Below are 10026 nucleotides of genomic sequence, written 5' to 3' on the forward strand. Positions count from 1 at the left end.
TTTTGAGTGTTTTCTGTACTTGACATGCTTTAAGTTTCAGCATGTCTGCCCACCCAGTTAGGAAAACACCTCCATGCAGGGTCCTAAGAACATACGTAAACATATTTGCCTTTGTTTGTTTCAAAGCTTATTTAGACCATGTTCTTACATGAAATGACAAATTCATATAAAACTACTTTGAAACAGATTTTTTAATTTTGGGTGGTTTCCTTATCTTACTAGGGTTGGGAAGGAGTTTCTTTATTCTAAGGGGTTGTAATGTTGCAGCTGAAGCCTGGCCACCTTCAGCAAGCTTTCTCTTACTAAGTTTTGTAACATCATCAAATGAAGTGTCCGCAGTGTCTTTATCTTGGCTTTCCAAAGATTCAGTCTCTAAACTGTCTCTGGGATCTTGGGTTCTGTCTTGAAGCCATGGCACATTTAAGCTGGGCACCCTGGGAAGGATGGCTTGTACTTCCTCAGCGAAGTCCACAGTGTTCTTTCTGAAGCCCAAGGCTAGCACACATTTTAAGCCAATGACAGGAGCAATTCTCTGGCTGAGCTGAGGAACCTGACAGGCAGGAACAGTTCTGCTTACACTCAGTTGAATCATGTGTGAGGTGATCATGGCAGGCTTAGCCGACTTACACACTAGAACCAGGAGCAGTTCGTTCCTTTCCAGGGCTCTGGTGACTTCATTAACGCCAATGACCAGCTGTTTCCTGACGTGTGCAGGTGTCCACCCTGACACCTGCACATGCCCTTCAGGCACCTCCTCTTTTGGATCATCACTAATCTCAACATCCAGGCTGCATCTTTGCTTTTTTATAAAAGATGTTTTTTTCCTTTTCTTATCTTCAATTTTCTGAAGTCCAATTGATTTAAACTTGTCTTCGAGTGTCTGTAATATAAAGTGTATGTCCTCTCTCTCCAAGGTACTCCAGGAAATAACGTATGGGTTGTTGAGTGATGTCTTTACAACCAGAGGTCTAGTCTTCCGAATAGATCCCCTCTTTGGTGCCTGAGGGGCTGCAGCCATCTTGAAACCCTTTGGAAAAAAACAAAATTATGTAGTTAGCAATGCATTTGAGAATATTTTGGTTATATTCTCCAGTCTTTTTATTTTTATTCCAGATTGATATGCTACAGCAAGTCTATATAGGCCCAACTAGGGAACCATTCAAATAACTTCACAAAATGAAGTAATTTTAATTTTTCCTATTTTTTCATGATATACAGGCAATGTGAGGATGATTGTAAGGAGATCATTTTTTTAGCATCTTCCAAACTAATTGGACTTTCACTCATTTATTTAAAAAAAGGTAAAACGTTTATTAGGTTTGGAGTCATGTCAGAGCACACATGGAGTTCAGAGGACAGCTCTAAAAAAGTAGGCTCTCTCCTTCCACCATGTGCACCTTAGGGAGTTGAACTCAGGTAATAGGTAGGCCTGGAGGTAAATGCCTTTACCCTCTGAACCATGTTGCCAGTCCCTCATTCATTCATTTATAAGCACATACTGAGTTGCTCCACTGGGCAAATGGTGGTCTAGTCACAGCTGTCGGTAGCCTCTAAAGACCGTGTCTGCCCACAGTTTATTTTCTATAGACTGAAATTCATAATTAACCAGGTCAGATTTTAAGAATAGTAACCTATGTCCATGGCTAAAACTTGCACTCTGCTTTGTAAATCTCCCTCCTCTCATGATGCCAGAGTTCCTTCCTAAAACACTTGAAACATACAGGCACATATTCTTCACATTATTATAAGATGACTACTTTGGCTGGCAATTTCATGAAAACTAAAGGTTTTGGGATGAAATTCGGAGAAATTAATCCATTAGGGAGAAATAAAAGGGCTCTCAGCTCTTTCCGGAAGTGTATTAGAAGCCATTAACCTATTTTTTCCCTAGTGACTATATGGTACTAACCTTACAAATTAGGGGTTCTCAACTGCTCTCTTGTTGGGCATGCATTAGTTAGATCCTGTTTGTTTATCCTTCCTAAAAGCAGCTGTTTATTTCCTTCTCTCAGCTGTTTTCTCCTTCCTAAAATTCATCTGAGAACTCTAAAGATCCAGCTGATAAACTATAAACGCACGTTCCCTCTTAAGGTTCCTCTAATTCAGGGCACTTTCTCCACATACCTGGTTCCCTAACATGCCTACAGAGTTCCCCAGTATGGATTAGGAAAAAGGCTCACTGTCCAAACACAGGACTAGTTTTTCTGAAGACGTCTTTTAATTATGGCTCCATCTTAGAAATAACCTGTGGCTTTTAAGAACACACAGATGGCTGATTTTCACCCTAGAGCTACTAAGCTGGAATTTCTGGGAATGTAACTGACCCATTGGGCCAGTAAAAAAGCTGCCCAAGTGATCTGGAAAAAAAAAAAAAAAATCAACATTTGGAGGTATTGGGTCTGGGACAGGTGGCGTTTCCAAACTGGACGGCTGTAAAAACTGGTGCTGCAGATTCACTCTCTGCTGATCTCACCTTCTACATAGAGCCAGAATTCCTCCAGTGAGAGCTGTAACTTGACTCCATCAGTGCTGCCCACATCGGCTGCGTCCTTCCCACAGTGCACTACACTCCCAAACAACCCCTCATTAGTTCTGTGCTCCCCACAAGCTCGAGATTCAAGAACAGGAGGGAAGTGACTGGCAGCAGCTAGTACCTAGCTATAGGTGGTCAAACAATGACCGGAAAGCAAGACCACGTGCCACCACAGCTCTCGCTAAACTGCAAATCAATTACTGTCTGCCTAGCCCATCAATGTAAGGGACAGCAAGATGGGGATTCACGTGTCTGATACACAAGAACCTGGCAAAGATGAAAAAAGCTGAGTCTTCAAAGGTGACCACCATGCACTATGAATTTTAAAAACCAAAACAAAAACGCTCATTAGTAAGAACAGGTTCACAGACGGAGTAAAACAGGGTGGACTTGCACAAGTGTCTTGCCAACTCGGTCTGCAAGCTCCTACTGCCTAAGGATCACCTGGAAACACGGAGGTTTACCTTTTTTCACCCACCAAGCATATTACAGATTCCGACTATTTAATGTGTGGTACACCGCGCACTTACACCGTCTCTTTAAAGCCAGAACAGTGAGGTGCGTGAGGGAGCAGACAGCAGTGGCCTTAGTTGAGAGGGTCAGGGTGAAAACGGCTCACTGGAGGCAAGCTCTATCCAAAGAACTCCTTCCAAAGGAAGCAGGAAGCGGTCCACGAGGTATCCCAGAAGAGGATTAGAACAGGTTCAGTGTCGCTCGGGCAGAGATGCTGGAGAGCTGGGGTTACTGGGTCTGGGCAAGGCGGTGACTCCAGAGAGCCTGTCGGGAGAGTGGCGCGATTGGAAGGGGTCACAGAAAGCCCTCGGTCCTGAGAAGGGACCCTGGAAAGGCCGCCGGCTGCAGAGAAGCCCCCGCGGTCTCGGAGGAGGCCCCACACGGAAGAAGGCAAGCCCCGGCGGCAGGGGTCGGCCGTGCGGCCCTCAGGGGGACCCGCGCCGGAGGGCCGCAGAGCCCGCCCGCAGCCCCTTTCCCAGCCCGCGGGGCCCGGGAGCCCACGGGCCGGGACTCGGGCCCCAGCACGCGCCCACCTGTGCAGAAGCGCCCTGCGGGGAGCGCGGGACAGACCGACCGCTGCCGCGACCCGCGGGCCCTCACCGCCAACCGGAGCTCGGGACGCACGTGCGCGCGCGCGCCTGCCCCGCGCGTGCGCACAACCCAAGCCCTGGCGGCCCGGCTTCCGCCTGCGTGACGTCACTCCGCCCGGTCCGGGACGTCAGGCCTAGCGGAGGGCGGTTCTTCCGTAAAATCCCTCCGCTCGGGACAAAGCTCGGGGGCAGCGCTGCGCAGGCGTGCGGTCTGTCTCGCGAGAGGCTGTGGCTGCATCCGCTCTCGCTCGGGAAACCGAGCCGTTCCTCGAACCTGTTCCGCGCCACGAAAACCAAATAAACTCGGGTTGTAGGGTTGCGGGCGGTTACAGTTAATGCATGTGGAGAATCCTGAGCCCTCGGAAAGGGAAATAACGGGCTGCAGCACTCCAGAATAGCCTGGCAGTGTCAGTTGCGCCCGCTGCACCAATGCAGACAAAAACGGTTATGGACAGGCTCACGAGGGTGTGATGGACGATTGGTAAAGCAATGCAATAACGCGCTGAAGATTTGAAAATCAGCTGGATACGCTTGACAGAATCATTTTTATCTTTCTGACCTTTTCTAATGAATTTGGGAGGCTCGGTATCTTCCTCCTTTTCTAGGTCTCTTCGTCATTTGAGACTCTGAAAGAGTCTAGCTTCTATATTTCATTACCACCTATTGGGCATAAGTTAAACAGAACAAAGTGCTGCTTTGGGCCAAACACCGTTGCAGTTTTTACAGGAAAAGTGTTTTCATCACAAGTAAAAAGAATGAAGCCAGGACAAGTTTTGAGTGCACTGACAGGCTTTCGTTTCATTAAACGTTGTTTACTCTAACCTGCAGTCATGTAGCGCGAAAGACAAGTTGCGATGGCAGAATTGAAATACTAAAGTTTCATGTAAAATCCTGGCAGGTGGGAAACTAGGGTGGGAGGATCTAGAGTTCAAGGTCAGCCTGGATTGGTTACTTAGGCCACCAACTGGAGCTAAGGAACCAGAACCTACCTGCTTACACACACAAACACAAACTGGAGCTACGGGCCAGAACCTACCTGCTTACACACACACACACACACACACACACACACACACACACACAGAGTTGGGGTGGGGGGAACGGGGGAAAAAGAAATAGAAAAGAAAGAAACCAGAAAAAAGCAGAGGCAAGAGTAAGGGGAAAAGAAGGAAATGGCTGTGAGTGGTGTCCCGCTGAAGTTCCAGAGCTCGTTTACCTGTGACCTGACCTAGCACTAGGTCATCTTTTCAGCTCTTACATTACAGGGCTCTGCAGACAGGCTGCTAAGGTGAAACCCTAACCTTACCGCACAGTGTACCTGCGCCCCAGGCAAGTTAATTGGCCTTCTATGGAGTGATAAAAATAGCACCTATTCTGAGGATTAGAAGAGAGTTCCGAGTAAGGTGCTTACTACACCGATGGCCATATAGTGTCTGACAGACGGAACCGCGATGGCCCAGGGACAGCTGTAGCAGAATTAATAAAAATTAAATATATCCACTACTATTCTAGTTCTTGTTTTCCATTTGAAGGCTTAGCAATGTTGTCACAAGATTTTTACCAAAAGGAATATATCTCAAAGGCAATTTCTTTCCATTTGTGTAACACAGACTTTACACAACAACAAAAGGTTATTTGTCTTTTTTTTTAGTCTTTTGTGAGGGAGCAATCACCTCCACATATTTTTATTCAAAGTCATCTACTAGTGGATTTCACACAGAGGTGTGCTAAAAAAAAAATCAGCAGTATCAATTCAGTTTATGTTTATATCATTTTTCTACAAAACATTTTCCGGAATGTCTAAGCATATACTTCCCCTAGTTTAATTACTATGTACTTGGTATTCTATATCGATTTTACTTTTCAATTATGGCTGCTACTCCACATTGTAAATAAGTTACATTTATGAATATACAGTTTATGAAAATGAAGTCAAGTCTATGGATATCTCTTAAAATAGTTTAATAACTTAAAAGGTTTATAAAAGCTTTCATTTTGTATTTAATTCTTGAAGTGTTAGATTATAAGTTTACAACAGTATAACATTAGTTTAAGATTCTGGGCAAGAAGTCGTAGCATTAGAGCTGACAATAAAGTTTGTCAATAAAGAGAAAAAATGTGCAAAAGGACACCAGAGTCTCCTTTTCCTGCAGGGAATCCTGACCTTTGCTCTGTATTTGTGTGCTATTGTGGCTTTGTGGGTTCTACAAAGGTACTGTTAATAACAATTATTTTATTTTTAGTGGTGTGCAGTAATTGTCTAAAATACTGGTGTCATTATAGGCTTTCTTGCATGTCTACACTCAGCCCAGCATTTATAACTCAGTTAACTGAGGATGGACCTCAGTGGTGAGCTGCTAAATCAATCAACAGACTTCAAGGCTGAACTCTCTGGAGGTCCACGGGGTACTCCGATGAACACCTGTATCCATGGCAGCAAGGTCAATGGGAGGTGTCTTGAGCACATGGGCTATCCCCAGGCAACAGTGGGTGGCAGTGCTACCCTTTCAGAGATGAGGCCGGTAATAAATAAATAAATAAATAAATAAATAAATAAATAAATAAATAAATAAATAAATAAGCAAGCACCAGATAAGACTAAGAACGTTTGTTTATACTCGTGTAAACAAAATCAACATGTCAGTTTCCTGTACCTTAAATTCCCCGGGACAGTATTCTGCGCCCCTGGGGTTAAGATAACAGGTGTTATGTGTGTTCCCTCTGGGTTAAGGAACCAACTCTGACGGACTTCAGCATACAGTGCTGCAAACTTAACACAGGAACCCACTACACCCTAAGGTAGAATGGGAAGGAAGGCAAGTGAAAGGGAAAGAAACAGACAGTCTCACCTGAAGTCAGAGAAATGGATGAATGACAGTCTTGGGGAGTCTCCTGGGGCTCTGGCATCTGACAGAGGACAACAACTCAGAAAAGAGATCTTGAACACTCTGGATATCTATCATCCCAGCAAAAGAGAGACTGAGGCAGGAGCATCACAAAACGGAGGCTAGCCTGAGATAGAGTGAATTCAAGGACAACTTGGGCTACTATCTTTAAAATAAATAGACATTCTGGAATAAAAAAAGCAGTGTGACTTCCCTATACAAGCTTCTTTTTTTTTTTTTAATGTATTTACCTTTAGTTTATATATATTTGGTGGGTTTTGCCTGCATATATATCTATGTGAGAGTGACCAATCTTGGAGTTACAGACAGTTGTGAGCTGTCATGAGGGTACTGGGATTTGAACCTGGGTCCTCTGAAAGAGTAGTCAGTGCCCCTAACCACTGAACCATCTCTCTGGCCCCGCCACTAGTTTCTTTCAAGGACTAGTATCAAAAGGTCTCAGCTCAGGATGCAGATGGGCACTCAGTAGCCACTACTAAGCTACCCAAGCCCACTCAATGTCCTGCTCAGTGTTCTGAGGCTAACCTTTGCCCTGTATCCCGCCATGCACTGCCCACATTCAGGGTCACAAGCTGCCCAGGTCTTTGCTCTACAATGGGCTTTTGTTCTGTAGTTAGAAATTGGTTAATATCACCACCAAAAAATAATCAAAAGGGAAGAAAAGCAAGAGTGACACAAAAAGGTAGCAGATATTTTCTAAAATACATTTCACTCAAAACCGAGTTAGAAAATCTGGGGGCTTGCATTGCTCCATGTTCAAAAGCAGTTTCCCTAAATAGGGGATGTCTTTCCTGTCTCTTTCCCACAGACCTGTTTTAATTAGGCAGAAACAAATTCCTCTGAGCGGGAATCTCTGTCCAGGTCTCTGGAAGTGTAACAAAATGGTTCACAGCTTCATCCAGGGACCTTGCAGACTCCAGGTGATGGGGAGTTTGTACCCAGGGAGATCTGGACCTCAATAAACAGGCCTTTGCCAAACGAATTACATTAAATGCTGGTGGAGATGCGTGTAGCTGGAACTTAGAATTTATGTTTTTGCTTTCTTAAGACAAAGTTCACAAGCCTCTGGTCCCTTTTCACTCCTGATGAGTCCAGTCTGAAAGAGCTGGGGTGGTTCCATTTGAAAGGTCCCAGTGACCACCAACCACCACCCAGGTTTCTAGAATCACAGAAGAAACATCAAGGACTCCCAGGTGAGGTCCAAGCCTGAGGGAGACTTCTCTTAGCTTTCTACAAACAACCTCTTGAGGAAAAAAATAATAATTTTTTTAATGTATTTATTTATTTATTTTTTTTTAGGTTTGAGCCAAGAGCAGAGAGGTAATCTTGCAATCTTCTCTTGGGGAAAAGGCTCTGCAGGTCCAGGCCACCGCTCAGCCACGCCCTCCGGTTTCTGTGACGGATTAAAGTCGTCCATTCCCAGAGTGGGACCTATAGCAGAGACCAGAGGAGGAGCGCAGCTCTTTAAGAAAGCGGCAAGGCCGGGGAAAACTGGGACCCTGAGCGGAGACCCACACCCACAGCAGTCTGTAGCTCAGCACCATGTCCCTGCAGGTAAGCCGGATCTGGGAAGGCCAGGCAGGAGCGATGCTCAGAAGGAAGCGCTCTGAGCCATCGCGAGGGCAGGCGTGCCAGCCCCGGGGCAGACAGGTTAACCCGGGAGCGCTCTGTGCTGCCCTGCAGTCCCTCTCACACCTGCCTGAAAACGCCTCTTTATTGCCCTATAGACTGCATCTCACCATCTGTTGACGAGGACCAGGATCCCCATAGCAACCCCTTTGGGGCCTCAGGGATGGTTTAAATTACTCAGATCTGAAAAACTGACAATCTCCCGGGGCAGGGGGCGGGGGGGGGGGGGGGGGGGGGGGGGGCGTGTTCTTCATCTCTTAACAACTCAGGGAAGCAGGTGACATCTTTGGGAGTCTCCGAATCCCCTTGTCCCTGAGACCTCCCGAGGTTCTCACAGGTGTTTTTGTTGACTAGCAGGGCTAGTCTATGAAGCTCGGAACTTACCATTTTATTGATAGAAATGGAAAGAGAATAAACATGACTAAATAAGAACCAGGGAACCTTTTCCCCAGTAGATAACTACATGACAGGTTGCTTCCCTGTGTGTGTATAATGAAAGGCATGTGACCACAATACACCTGTGACTTGTTTCTGTACGTAACAGTTTTATTAGCATCTTCTCATGAAATCAAGATATACTTTTGGGGGTTATGTGTGTGTGTGTGTGTGTGTGTGTGTCTGTCTCTCTTTCTCTCTCTCTCTCTCTCTCTGTTTTTTTTTTCTAGGCAGGGTCTCTCTGTGTAGTCCTGGGTGTCCTGGAACTCGCTCTGTCGACCAGGTTGGCCTTGAACTCACAGAGATCCACCTGCTTCTGCCTCAAGAGTGCTGGGACTAAAGGTGTGCACCACCACCACCTGGTTTAAGATACTCCTTTTTAATGCATAACATTTTACATTACGAGTATGGCAAATTTTATTTATTCAAGCGAGATATTATCATGGGTGAATGACATACCCCAGAGACATGGAGGCTTGAATCTCCCTTAGTCTGTATATGTTACTTTTCATGTGTGTGTGCGTGTGTGTATGTGCGCGCGCGTGCGTGCACACGTGTGTTACCTGCATGGGAAGTGTTCAAAGCCACATTGGATAAGGGTGTGTTTAGTTGCCTTAAAAATATTTTCATTGAGAACTTAAAGGTTAAAGACCATCACGAGAGAACAATAAGCTAAGACATGTGAATAACCATAGCAATAGGGCAGCATTGACAAAGTTCAAGTAATTAAAATGGGTACAGAACACGGGTTTCTACTGCTATCAGTGTTAAATGCATTATTAAATCTATTATTGGTGCAACAAAAGCTTTCTTTCACGTCAATAAAATAAACTTCTAGTTAAAAAAAAAAAACGCATTCTTGATATCAGCATCGGCAGTCAGCGAATGCTTGAACTGTAGTCACTGTAACCGCTGACGCTTAAAGAGTGAGGGCTACCAGTAAAATCTCTTCAAACATTCTTAGTAGGTCAATTTGAAATTCCTCCCACTGCAATCATATAACACAAGAATGCCGTATGCTACCCTGGGGCGGAACTCCACACCTGTGATTCTCAGTACAGAGGATTTGGAGACCCGAGGGGCAGGAGTCCGAGGCCATCTTTAATTGCATGGTGGATTCCAAGCAGCTCTGTGCAACACAGACCCTGTGTCAGAAAAACACAAAGTCATTCAAGCAGAAGACATGGCTAAAGGCAGGTTAGAAGCCTGTCTAAGAATACAGGGCATGTGTGAATTAGCTGGTAGGGTACTTAGTACTCGGAGTCCCCTGGGTTCTTACCACCTCTAGAAAAACTGAAGTAGGAGGGTCCTTTAAACCTGGATGTTCCAAGGTAGCCCAGACAACATAGGCACATAGCCAAATTCTAATACATACACACACACACACACACACACACACACACACACACACACACACACA

At 45.3% G+C, this 10026-nt stretch overlaps 2 protein-coding genes across 3 annotated transcripts in view; one reads left to right on the forward strand and one right to left on the reverse strand.

Moving 5' to 3' along the window:
• Nucleotides 1–23: 23 nt before the first annotated feature.
• Rpp38 (ribonuclease P/MRP subunit p38) lies at nucleotides 24–3675 on the reverse strand. Of its 2 annotated transcripts, XM_055593770.1 has the most exons (3): nucleotides 3580–3675; nucleotides 3064–3310; nucleotides 24–1027 (listed from the first exon to the last, which is right to left on the reverse strand). In XM_055593770.1, the coding sequence occupies exon 3, from the start codon at nucleotides 1016–1018 to the stop codon at nucleotides 173–175; it is 846 nt and encodes a 281-aa protein (XP_055449745.1). In that variant the 5' UTR covers nucleotides 1019–1027; nucleotides 3064–3310; nucleotides 3580–3675; the 3' UTR covers nucleotides 24–172. The 2 variants fall into 2 exon arrangements, with proteins under 2 accessions (XP_055449745.1, XP_055449746.1); XM_055593771.1 differs by lacking the exon at nucleotides 3064–3310.
• Nucleotides 3676–7985: 4310 nt separating this feature from the next.
• Nucleotides 7986–10026, forward strand: part of Acbd7 (acyl-CoA binding domain containing 7) — a 5274-nt gene continuing 3233 nt past the window's right edge. The window contains exon 1 of the mRNA XM_055593902.1: nucleotides 7986–8096. Coding sequence (XP_055449877.1) covers nucleotides 8085–8096 — 12 coding nt within the window. The 5' untranslated portion in view covers nucleotides 7986–8084. The remainder of the gene's footprint in view (nucleotides 8097–10026) is intronic.

The sequence above is a fragment of the Psammomys obesus genome, unplaced genomic scaffold, assembly GCF_907164565.1.
Source record: "Psammomys obesus unplaced genomic scaffold, mPsaObe1.curated_primary_1811, whole genome shotgun sequence".
Classification (NCBI taxonomy): Eukaryota; Metazoa; Chordata; class Mammalia; order Rodentia; family Muridae; genus Psammomys; species Psammomys obesus.